The following is a 12,497-nucleotide window of genomic DNA, read 5'->3' on the forward strand; positions in this document are numbered from 1 at the left end:
GATGGACTGGACCCACGGCTGCCCCATAGCGAGACCTTCCCCCCCCAGCTGACCACCCCCCCCCCCCCCCCCCCCCATCGGAAGCCCGGGCCACGGAAGGGGGCGTGGCCTTCATAAAGTGCTTCTGGCTGCAGCCACGTGGGGGACAAGGGGTCGTTTGTGGGGGGGGGCCCGGACGCGGCGGTTGGGGGGTGTATGGGGGCATCACTGATCCCCTGGGGGAGGGGGCGCCCTGGGTCCCCTGTGGGGGTGGGAACCCTGGGACCCTTTGGGGGTCGCTCGGGGAGGGGGGGGGCAGGAGGCACCCCGCTTTCCTTGGGGTGGATGGGGGCACCCTGGGTCCCTGGGGGGGATGGGGGCACCCTGCTTCCCCCCCCGGCCACTTCGGGGTGGGGGGCTGCGATTCAGGACCCTCCCTTCCCCTCTGTCCCCCCCCCTCCCCCCCCCAGTGGACCCAGGCGTCCGGCGAGGGGGGTGGGGGTTTGGGCATGTGCGGGCAGGGGGACCCCACGGCCCCCACCACCTCCGGCCATTTGTCAGCCACACCCCCCCCCCCGCCATTTGTCACCTCTCCGGCCCCCCCCCCCCCTCCCCCATCCCCCCCGCCCAGTGGGACCCAGCTGTCCGGGCTGGGGGGATGAGGGGGGAGGGGAGGCAGCATAACCCTCCATCGGAAACCTGACCCCACCCCCCGGCCCCAAATCCCCGTGAAATGCGCCCAAAAGGTCCGCAGGTGGGGGAAGGGCCGGGGGTGTCAGCTACCCCTCCCCTCCCCCGCCCCCAAGCGTGGGAGAATTCAGGCGTCCGGGTTCCCAGGCCCCCTCCCCCCGCTCCGGCCCCCTCCTTTCCCACGGGGAGGGGGAGCCCAGGCGGCCGGGCGGCCCCTCCCCCCCGCGGCGGGTGCCGGCCACGTGCGGGATCAAAGGGGCCGCCGGGGTCCCGGGCGGGCTCGTGCCACCACCCCTCCCCCGCCCCCCCCCCCCCACGCGTCCGGCCCGGCTCCCCCCTCAGTGCTCCCAGTGCCTCCCAGATTTCAACCCCAGCGCTCCCAGTTCCCCTCAGTGTCCCCCCCCAGTTCTCCCTCTGTCCCTCCCAGTGCTCCCAGTTCCCCCCAGTGCCCTCCCTCTGCTCCCCCCAGTTCTTCCATTGCTTGCAGTTCCCCCCCGGTGCTCTCTTAGTGCCCTCCCAGCGTCCCCCCAGTTGTTCTACTGCTCCCAGTTCCCCCCACTGCCTTCCCAGTGCTCCTCAGTGTCCTCCCCAGTGCTCCCCCCACCCCCCAGTACTTCCAGTGCTCCTCCAGTGGTCCCCCTCCCCCCCCCACTGCCCCCAGTTCCTCTCTTCCCAGTACCTCCACAAACTTCCCAGTGCCCCCGCACTGACTGCTCCCCCCCAGTGCCTCCCCTCCCCCCAATGTCCCCAAGAGTCCCTACAGCGGCCCCAGTGCCTCCCCTCCCCCCAATGTCCCCAAGAGTCCCTACAGCGGTCCCAGTGCCTCCCCTCCCCCCAACGCCACCAGTGCCCCCAGTACTCCCAGTTCCCACCTCCCCCCGCCCTGGGGCGGGGCCACCCATCCCATAAAGGCTCCCCCTGGGCTACCTGGGCCAGACCCGCTCGCCCCGGCCCGGCACCATGAGCAGCGCTGCGGAGCCCCACGGCGACAGGAAGGTAACAGCGGCCCGGCCCGGCCCAGCCCGGTGGGGGCTTGGCCCGGTTCGGACCCCTTTGGCTTGGTTCAGCCCAGTCTGGCTTTGGACCAGTTCAGAACTTGGTTTGAGCTTGGCTTGGCTTGGCTCAGCCCAGTTTGGCTCGGTTCAGCCCAGTGGGAGCTTGGTCCAGTTTGGACCCCTTTGGCCCAGTTCAGCCCGGTCTGGGCTTGGCCCAGCTCAGTCTAATTTGGCCAAGTCCAGCCCAGTCGGGGCTTGGCCCGGTTTGGACCCCTTTGACCTGGTTCAGCGGGCCCCTTTGGCCAGTTCAGCCACATCGGGGCTTGGCCCAGCTCACCCTAATTTGGCCTGGTTCAGCCCAGTCGAGACTTGGCCTGGTTTGGACCCCTTTGACCTGGTTCATCCCTGTGGGGACTTGGCCTGGCCTGGACTCCTTTGGACCGGTTCAGGCCAGTCTGGGCTTGTCCCAGCTCAGCCCAATTTGGCGTGGTTCAGCCTGGTGGGGACTTGTCCTGATTTGTACCCCTTTGTCCCAGCCCAACCCAGTTTGGCCTGGTTCAGTCTGGTTGGGACTTTCACTGGCTTGGACCCATTTGTCCTGGTTCAGCCCAGTCTGGGTTTGGCCTGGTTCAGTCTGATTTAGACTTTAACTGGTTTGGCCCCATTTGGCCTTTTTTGGCCCTGTTTGAACTTGGCCTGGTTCAGCCCCATTTGGCCTGGTTCATCTAAATTAACGTTTGGCCCAGTTCAACCCAGTCTGGACTTTTAACTGGTTCGGACTAGTGTAGACTTGGCCTAGTTTGGCCCCATTTGGCCTGTCTGGGACTTGACCAAATTCAGCCCAGTTTGGCCCAGCTCAGTCCAGTTAGAGTTTGGCCTGGTTCAGCCCCGACTGATTTTGGTCTAGTTTGGCCCAGTTTGATCCAGTTAGGGTTTGGCCCAGTTCAGCCTGGTTTGAGGCTTGGTCCTGTTCTTTCCCATTTGACCCAGTTAGGACTTGGCTCAGTTCTGCCCCATTCAGGCTTGGTCCAGTTCAGTCCAGTTAGGACCTGACCCAGTTCAGCTCTGTTTGGGCTTGGCCTGGTTTGACCTCGTTTGATCCAGTTAGGACTTGGCCTGGTTCAGCCCCACTCAGCCCGGTTTGGTCCCATTCTGCCCAGTCTGGCCCTGTTAGAACTTGGCCCAGTTAGGACTTGACCCAGCTCAACCCAGTTCAGCTCATGTTGGCCTGGTTTGACCCAGTTTGGCCCAGTTTGACCCAGTTCAAGCTGGTTCAGCTCACGTTGGCCTGGTTTGACCTGGCTTGGCCCATTTCAGGCTGTTTCAACCTGATCTATCCCAGTTAAGCCCAGTTCATGCCAGTTCACCCTGCTTAGGCTCAGTCTCAGGCTTACCCAGACCAGACTTGTCCCAGTCCAGCCCTGCTCGGCCCAGTTCATCTGAACCCAGTTAAACCCAGTCCAACTTTGTCCTGACTCAACCTGGTTTGGCCCTGGTTGGCTCAGATCAGCCCAGTTCACCCCAGTTTGCCTCTGCTCGCCCACACAGGGCTTCGTCCATCTTGGCCCAGTTCAGCTAGAACTGATTTTAGCCTGGGTTTGACCTGGTCCTGCTTTGGTCCAGTTTGGACCAGTTCAGCCCCCATCCAGCTTGGCTGGACCCAGTTGGACTTGGCCTAGTTCAGCCCCAGCCTTGATCTGGTTTGGCCCCAACCCGCCCCAGTACGAGTTAATCCCAACCTGGTTTAGTTCAGCCCTGGCCCATTTTGGCCCAGTTTAACCCCAACTTAACCCATCACGTCCCAGTTTAACTCTATTACGCCCTGGCCCGGTTTGGCTGCAGGTTTGCTTCAACCTTGGCTTAGCTTGGCCCAGCCTATGCTCTAACCCCATCCCAGTTTGGTCCCAGTACAAACCACCCCATCCCAGTTTGACTCCCCTTGTGACCCGGCCTGGTTTGGCCCTGGCCCAGTTAGGCCCAGCTCAGGGCTCACTTTCACTCTGCCCCCCTCCCCCTCCCCCGTCCCCCGGGCAGCTCCTGAAGCCGCTCATGGAGAAGCGTCGCCGTGACCGCATGAACCGCAGCCTCGACCGGCTTCGGCTGCTGCTGCTAGCAGCCACCTGCGACGAGGTGAGGCTCTATCGCGACTATCGTGCCTCTATTGCGGGCCTGTCACAACTATCGCGGCTCTTCTGCGTCTATCGCAGCTCTGTCGTGACTGTTGTGGCACTGTCGGGGCTCTGTCATGGGGCTGTTGCGGCTCCTGTTGTGGCTCTGTCACGATGGTCACAGAACTATTGTGGCTCTGTCGCAGCTCTGTCACAACTCAGAACTCTCAGTTCTGTCGCAGCTCTGTTGTGGTGCTGTCGTGGCTCTTGTGGCTCTTCACAGCTCTCTATTATGACTATCATGACTCTGTGCTCTATAAGGGCTCTACTATGACTGTCACAGCCCTGTCATGGCTCTATTGTGATACTGTCGTGACTATCACGGCTTTGTCGTGGCTTTATCTTGGCTATTGCAGCCCTATCACAACTCTGTAATGACCTTCAGGGCTCTGTCAAGTCTCCCTTGTGGCACTATCATGATTATTGCAACTATTGTGACAGTTCTGGCTCTGTTGAGGCTTTCACAGCTCTGGCTGGGCTCTGTCAGGTTAATGTCATTACTATCACATCTGTCGGGACTCTGTTATGACTTTGTTGTGACCCGATCACGACTATTTAGTCTCTGTTGTGGCTGTATTGTGACTGTGGAGACTGTCGTGACTCTGTCCTGATGCTCAGCGCTCTCTCGAGGCTCTGTTGCGATTATCACGCCTGTCTCCTGTCACTGCGGCTGCAGCTTTGTTCAGGTGCCGCCTGCTACCGGGGGGGGGCGCTCTCGGGGCTCTGTCAGGACACTATCGGGGCACTACTGGGGAGCTGTATCACAGCTCTGTCGGAGCTCTATCATGACCCTATTGGGGAGCTTCACTGGGACACTATCGGGACACTATTGGGGCCCTATTGAGAAGCTGTATCGGGGCGCTATCAGGGCTCTGTCGTGAAACTATCAGGACACTATGGGGGCTCTATCGTGACACTATCAGGGCACTATTGGAGAGATAGGAAGGCACCCTTCAGTACTTGCTCACAGGGGAGCTGCTGGGGCCCTATGGTGGTTCTGTCACGACACTGTGGCCACCACTACCCCCCTCCCTGCCCCCCACCATCGCGGTTCATGTGACATGTGTCTCCCCTTCACCTCCCCCGCCCTGTCTGTCTCTCTCCCCTCCCCCACCCCCCAGCGCCTCCGAAACCCCAAGGTGGAGAAGGCCGAGATCCTGCAGAAAACGGTGCAGTTCCTGCGGGTGCAGCCCCTCTCAGGTCCGTGTCTCAGTTTCCCCCTACCCTGGGAACCCCCCACCCCTGCCCCACAGCCCCCAGGGGACACCATGTTGTGGCTTCTCCGGTGGCTGCTGTGGGGCTGTGCCAGGGCAGGGGCTGGTGGCAGAGGTGGTCACCATGTTTCTCTTTGGCACAGAGCCCTCGAGGACGGAGGAGCTGTTCCTGCGGCGCTACCGCAGCGGCTACCGGGAGTGCTTGGCCCGTGCTGCCCGTTTCCTGCAGGCCATCCCAGCAGAGACTCCTTGTCTGGGCCTGGGCCCTACGGCTGTCTGCCCCCCGCTGTTCACCGCCGGCCCTGCTGACACCTCCGGGCCCCCCAGCCGCCACGGACTGCCCACGCTGCGAGTGGGGCCCGGCTGCTCTGGTTACCACAGTTACGGGCCCGGTTACCACAGCTTTGGGCCTACTCCTGGGCCTGGTCTGGGGCCTACTCACAGGCCTGACTGCGGCCTTGGTTATCGCCCTGGCGATGGCCCCTGTTGCCCTGGCGATGGCCCCTGTTGCCCTGGCGATGGCCCTGGTTGCCCTGGCCACAGGTCCAGGTGTCCTGGTTGCCACAGTTATGGGCCTGGTCTGGGGCCTACTTTTGGGCCTACTTTTGGGCCTAGTTGGGGGACCAGCCTGGGGCCCCAGCATGGCCCTAATTGCAGCTCTGGTTGTGGCCCCAGCGGCCATGAGGACTCACGGCAGCGCTGTGCCAAGGAGGAGGCACCAGGGGAGGGTGGGGGGCTGCTGGGGCCACCCCACCATGTCTGGAGACCCTGGCCCTGAGCCATAGACACTTGGCCACAGGGCACCTGGGGGGGAGGGGTGGGGTGGTGGTGGTGGCTGTGCATCCTCCGGTTGCTCACTGGGAGGATGGAGGGGACTGGGAGGGCTGGGAGGATGGGGGGGAACTGGTATACTGGGAGGAAGGTAGGCTTTTTAGCTGCTCTACTGGGAGGAAGACCCTTTTTAAGTACTGGGAGGACAGGAGTAAGCTGGTATGCTGGGAGGAAGGTAGAGTTTTGGCAGTTATACTGGGAAGATGGTGGTTTTCACTGGTACACTGGGAGGAATGTGGGTTTTTAAGTGGTATACTGCAAGGATAGTGGTTAGTGACTTGCTTACTGGTAAAATGTTTTGCTTTTTTTTTAAACTGGTATACTGGGAAGATGGGGTTCTTAACTGGTATACTGGGAGGAAGGCTGCTTTTTCACTGTGGTACTGGGAGGATGATTTTTAACTGGTATGCTGGGAGAACAGGATTTTTTCACTGGTATACTGGGAGGGCTGATCTTTATCACTCCTCTACTGGGAGGACACGAGAATTTTAACTGGTGGACTGGAAGGAAGGCGTGTTTTCACTGGTGTACTGGGAGGACAAGGTTATATTACTGAGGAGGATGCAGAGGTTTTACTGGTACACTGGGAGGAATAGCTTTTCTTTTTCACTAGTATACCAGAAATATATTTTTTAACTGGTATACTGGGGGGACAGTTGGTTTTAACTGGTATACTGGGAAGAAGGGGACTTTGCATTACTATACTGGGAGGATGGTAGTTTTTAACTGGTATACTGGGAGAATGGGGAGGTTTACTGGTATACTGGGAGGAAGGTGGGTTCTGCCCTGGTATACTGGGAGGATGAGGGACTTCCCCAGCTCCAGAGCTACCCCTGTTTTACTCCAGACCTGGCATTAATCCAGTTTTCCCAGAGTTGGTTGATTGCCCTCAAATTGAGGGTTTTTGCCCCAAAACATAGCCCCAGGTCCTGGAGGCCCAGGACTGGGAGGGATGGGACCCTTCCTCCATCCTCTCTGAGGGGTGGATCTGAGTCCTGGGCAGGAACTGGGAGGACTGGGAATGGCTCTGGGTGGCATCCTAGGGGGCCCCTGAGGCTCCTGGGGCTGGTTTTGGGGTGAAGGGGTGGTGGTTTTGGGGTCCATTAACACTTTCTTCCCAGTACAGGTGGAGCCTTGGCATCCTAGCCAGCCCTAGATCCCAAAGTAGGGGGGGGTGGGATAAAAAGAGGGTGGGAAAAGGGGTAGGGGGGAAAAAAAAATATCTTTTTTTTGTTATAACCTGTGTTTTCCACTCCCTGCCCCTCCCCCCCCTTTCCTGTACGTATTTGTGTCCCCTTCCCCCTTTTTTCCTGTATTTCTGGGGGGAAAAAAATATAATTCAAATACAGAATGTATTGCATCCTGGTGTGTTGCCTGGCTTCTGGCATCGGCGGGGGCACAAGGGCTGTGACACTAGGGAAGCCCCCTCCCTGTTGACGTAGAAGGCTCAGACACAACTTATACGACCAATGTGATCAAGTTAGCGCCACTTTATTGAAAGACTTACAGCAATTTATACTCTCAGCAAAAGATACACACATACACATAGCAGGCTTTGCTATGTAAAAAGTGATCGGTTAAAACCACTCGCTCACACGCTTCCACCTCCCCTATGATGGGTCCGGGTGTGGTGCCCACACACTGCTCCCCTGTTGTGCAGCCATCCTGTTTTTTCTCATCTTTCTGCCCAACTCTCTTATCTCTCTGTGAATACACAGACATGGAAGCCACCATGTGGCGAATGAAGAGACGGGACGCAGCTTGATGCAAGCAAGTTGTCGGTTTATTAGTGATTTTCTCTACAATTATATACGTTTCTACCTTCTACATATTACACACCGATTGGTTAAATCTTAAGCGTAACAAACACTGATTGGTTGATATTTAAGGCACACCGTTAGAACAATAGGAACTTATTAGTTTACCTTGACATAGCAACAATTTCTATTCCAAAATTAGGGGGTTTCTTTCTACGCGGCTTTCTTGATTAACAAAGTGACATATCGGCGCCATCCGTTCCCTTATCTGGCTACTTGTTTCCCTGTCCGGCTGGTTGCCTCCTCAACTGTGCTGGCTCAGGGGTCTGCAGTTAGCTTGTTCCTTTGCTCCCAGGGCTTGTGCCCTACAAGTTCTAACGAGTCTCTATTCATCAGGCTATCAGTACTTGGACTCTTGTCCTTGAGGCCTTCTCCTACAGACATGCCCGTTTTGAATCTTGCCACCACTGACTTCTCGCACTAAGGAGTCGGTCAGCTGCAAGGCAGTCAGGTTGCCGATACCCCAAGCCCTTCCAACACACTGGGAGCCAGTCTTGTGATGTGCTCCTGCAGGTGCACTGCTCTGGCCTTTTAGCCAAGCCTCTCAGCTCAGAGTCCCACCCTTGATCAGCCAAAGCGCTAGAATGAAAACAAACCACCCACCTGCAGAAACCTGGCTCTTTGCAGGGCTTCTGCCTCCCCGATTCCCTTGTCACACTCTTCCCCACCCTTGTCGCATCCCACCCACGGCGGAGCCCTGGCTAGAAGCTGTCCCCTCTTCCCACCTCCCTGGGAGCCTGCCCTCCAAACCCACTGCTCCCAGTGGCACTGTAGCTGCAAAGAGAACAGGGGACAGTGGCTCTTCAAGTCTCAGCGGCAGGGACACAGTGAGAATGTGAAGGCTTTGCTGAATCCCTTTGCTGACGCTCACAAGAGCCCAGCGGAGATAGTAAAATATGCCATTGTGCAAGCTACTTAAGAACCATACTCTGTCTGCCTGTGGCTGTACCTGCTCCCGATTCCTTGGCTTTACAGTCCAGCTCCTCGGTAACCTGTGGGAATGGCTTTCAGTGAACAGTGAAACAAGGACAATGTGCCGATCGTGCTGATGGGAAAACACAATTCAGTAGGTCAGCAAGACGTGCTGCGAGAGGATGCGCCTCTCTTACCACGTGCAACACCCTGCTCGACTTGTGATCGCCCGAGCCGCTGGCTCCCTCAGCACCCGCAGGCGCAGGCCCCGTGGCTGCTCACGTCCTTGCCCTCTCCTGGCACAACATCCTGCTGCGAGGAACTGGGTGCAGGTCAGCACTAATTGCCTTTGCTGTGGATTTCAAGCCTCAGCTCTTTTCATACGGTGCTCAGCGTTCCCAAATGAAGGTTTTCCCTTCAGAAACAAGCAAAACAGAGATAAAATGCTGCATATAGCCTAGAGAGGCATCCCTACTCAAGGCGAGAGCTGTGCCAGCTGGTGCCGCACAGCAGAGCTCAACGGGCCCTGGGCCGTCCAAGATTAACGGAGTCAGAGAATTACCTCACAGTCACATCTGCACACCGACTACAGAAGTTAGCCTCTTCCAGGCTTGGCCTGAGTCAGACCGTGGCCAGCCTGCCAGGTGGGCACGTTGTTCAAACTAGCCCTTGGCTGTCGGGCTCTTATCTGTCTCCCGGAACGCACTGTGAGCCAGGACCAGAGCCGCCCGTCACCGCCACCACTGGTGGTCATCACTTGAGCATTGTGATGCAACACAGGTTAGAATGCGGGGCGGGGGGACGGGTGATGGGGACAGGGGGAGCACATCACCACCCTCCACCCCAAGACGACAGTCAGTTCCTCTTACCCTCACAGAGTGGTGGCATGCTCACCTCTTGCCTCTGTGCCATAACTAGGATACTGGTCGTTTACACGCTTACAGGTCCACAGTAAGTAGATAGTCAAGCAAAGCTATTTGTGATGTGCTCGTTTGTGTGGTTTGGGTGGCTGAAGCTGGGGTTTTTGTTTTAGGATGTACCAAAATGCTGGGGTTTAATCCCAGCCGGCAACCAAGCACCACACAGCTGCTTGTTCACTGCCCACCACCCAGAGGGGTGGGGAGGAGAATCAGAAAGGAATGTTCAAAGTCAAGGGTCGAGATAAGAACCATTTAATAATTTAATCAGAAATGTAAGTAAAATTGACTAGATACCACCAAGATTGAATTCTTTTGCAAATGTAGTTGCCTTATCCCAAATTAACTTTTGAATTTCAGTGGGGAAGGTGCCCTCTGCACCTTCACTTGTAATTGCTGCTACCACAGATTGACCCACAGTTGAGCTTGGATATAAATAAGAGTTAGAGAAACAGGATTTTATTTCTCCCAGGGGGGTTCCCCAGCTCACGGACCACCCCCCCACCCCCACCTCCAAGCTGTGACCCACCACTATACTGTGGAATGCGGTTGCCATGGCAAGTGTTTGATGACCTCGTGACTGCATCACAACAGAACACATTAGCTCACACCCCGTGTGACATTTGCCAGGTGCCTTCAACAAACCAACTGTCTTGGGATGTTCCCAGTCTTAGACGTTACAGTACCGAGTGTGCCAGGCAAGTGCCTGAGGCAAAGACGACTGTGAACATTAGGGACTGCTACTACCGGAAAGGGAAAAAAACCCCCACAGGATAACGGTAATAACAGCTCCTAGTCTGTTATTCAACCTCTCAATCCAAACTCTACAACAGATAGCAACTATAAAGAGACAGGGGGCTGCCTCCCTGCGCACACAACCTTTAGGAAAGGCAGAAACCAAGAAGGCCTGGACGTCTCCTTTGCTGTTCTCACTTGTTCTCCACTTCACCCCCAGCGTTTGGCCTCAGCCCATCGGCAGAAGAGCCAGCCTGCCCTGAACAAAGACGCTCCCCACGAGGGCCAGCAAGTTCACACAACAAAGACCGATTCTGAGTCAACGTGTGAACCTCACTTGAGCCACGACATGTGGAAGAACAACCGGCGTGACTCACAGCTTAGCTGCTCAGGCGAAAACTACTACCATCACTCCAGGAACATCCCCCATCCGCGGATGGTCCGCCACATACCAGGTAAGACTTGCTGAGGGACCACACAGAGAGCCAGGACAACTGCCCTGGCACGCACAGAGAGAAATGTGAGCGTAACCACCATTTTGTTCCAAAAGTACCCACTGCTGCCGTTTCCCATTTCTAAGAGGAGCATTTCCGCAGAGAAAGCTGCTACCTTCATTTCAATCGACTAAGCAGCCTTACCTGTCCTCAGCAAGCAATAACCTCAGCTTAGCCGCACTAAACTCTTTACAAGGTGCAACTACAACTCTTGCATCAAGACAACAAGTAACTGTTTCAGCTGTCACTACTTTCGGCTTAGTATCTGAACAGAATCAAGGTGCTGAAAATCCTCCACCAGCTACTTCACAGCACTGCTGCTTTGCCATGTGAAACCCAGTTGGACTGGTATTCCACCAGAAAAACAGCGGCTCGTTAAGAAAATCCGTTGAGCCTGGCTAAGAAAGGAGGGTTCCAGTTCTTCATTAAATGCCGCGGCTCTCATTGAAAACCACAAGCCTGTTCTGAAGACACACGGACAAGTGACACTTTTCTCCTGATTGGCACCGCTCAGGGAGTGGGCTTCACCCCACCTGCCCACTCTCCGGGTCGTACCTGGAGCATCATTACTGTTGAGGTAGCGGCTGGTCACACCGTCCTCCTTAACAGACTGCTTACGGCCCTCTGCCACCTACCCAAGTATGACAGGTTTACCCAGGGTTTACACACCGTTCCATCAGCCCTGTATCAGGGCCTACAAACTTCAGGTCCGATACCTCCCTTTTCCATCCTTCCAGCACAGACTCTCCTTGGAGATCACCTGCCAAGTTGACTGTGCGTGTTTACTGTAGGAAAAACCTGTATCTTCTGGTTTCTTGCACAGGATTAAACAACACTCTGGTCTGTGCTGTAAGCAGCAGCCTGCCAAAAGGACACTCAGAAGGACGTGCCGATGTTCCCAAAAGGCTTGGGAAGAACTCTGCTGTGCCTGAAAAGGTAAGGGGGGTGGGGGGATGGGGTGGGTAGCGGGGGGGAAGACATGGCTCTTTGCTGCGGCACACTCTCCCTCACTTCTCAACAATGTAACCTGAATTGACGGTCTCCGATTGCTAAGGAGGACCGCGCAGAACCAAAAAGAGGGATGTGAGCATCCCACATGTAGAACATAGAGCTTGGAAGGGAGACGGTGTCAAGCAGTACGACAGCTAAACCATAACTGTATTGTGTTCAGATCTGTAACGCCACTGTGCTTTGGTAGCGCCGGGGAGAAAACATCACACTATACAACAAGCAAGCCCAGGAGAAGCCTCCTCCCCTCACACACAAAGCTTCTTTAGATTACTTACTGCCAGCAGTTTTACTTGGGCTGACACCGTTCTCTAGAAGCAGCACACTGAGGTTCAGACCCAGCTTTGCAGCTGTGCTCATAAATTCCAGTACAAGCTTCCTGCTGCCGTAACTCTTTAGCCTCAAGCTGCAGGCTTAATGGTTTCCTCACCTGACTTCCACCAGCAGTTACCCGGCAGCACTCTCATTCTCCTCCAGCGTTACGCATTTGCCGTAGATATGTACTGCGATTCTCGGCGACTGTGTAGTAGCAGCTGTAACAATTAACCTAATGCAGCTAACCTACAGGTGTTCCTGTCCAAGCGAGCGACAGTTTCAGATGTGTTTCTGCTGCACACCCTTGCTGGGGACTAGTGTTAGCCCTACGTTTCGCACTGCCTTTAAGCGCTGCAGAAATGGAGTCAAGCCACTCCTTTACACGTTGCTTTCTCTTTTGGAAAAGCTTCTGCAGAAACGGT

General features: G+C 56.3%; 1 protein-coding gene across 1 annotated transcript; it reads left to right on the top strand.

Moving 5' to 3' along the window:
* The first annotated feature begins 1,441 nt into the window (after window positions 1–1,441).
* Window positions 1,442–5,839, top strand: HES7 (hes family bHLH transcription factor 7). Its single transcript, XM_027798274.2, has 4 exons — window positions 1,442–1,665; window positions 3,699–3,794; window positions 4,954–5,032; window positions 5,190–5,839. The coding sequence occupies exons 1-4, from the start codon at window positions 1,630–1,632 to the stop codon at window positions 5,822–5,824; spliced, it is 846 nt and encodes a 281-aa protein (XP_027654075.2). The 5' UTR covers window positions 1,442–1,629; the 3' UTR covers window positions 5,825–5,839.
* The last annotated feature ends 6,658 nt before the right edge of the window (window positions 5,840–12,497 follow it).

Source organism: Falco cherrug, chromosome 15 (assembly GCF_023634085.1).
Source record: "Falco cherrug isolate bFalChe1 chromosome 15, bFalChe1.pri, whole genome shotgun sequence".
NCBI lineage: Eukaryota > Metazoa > Chordata > Aves > Falconiformes > Falconidae > Falco > Falco cherrug.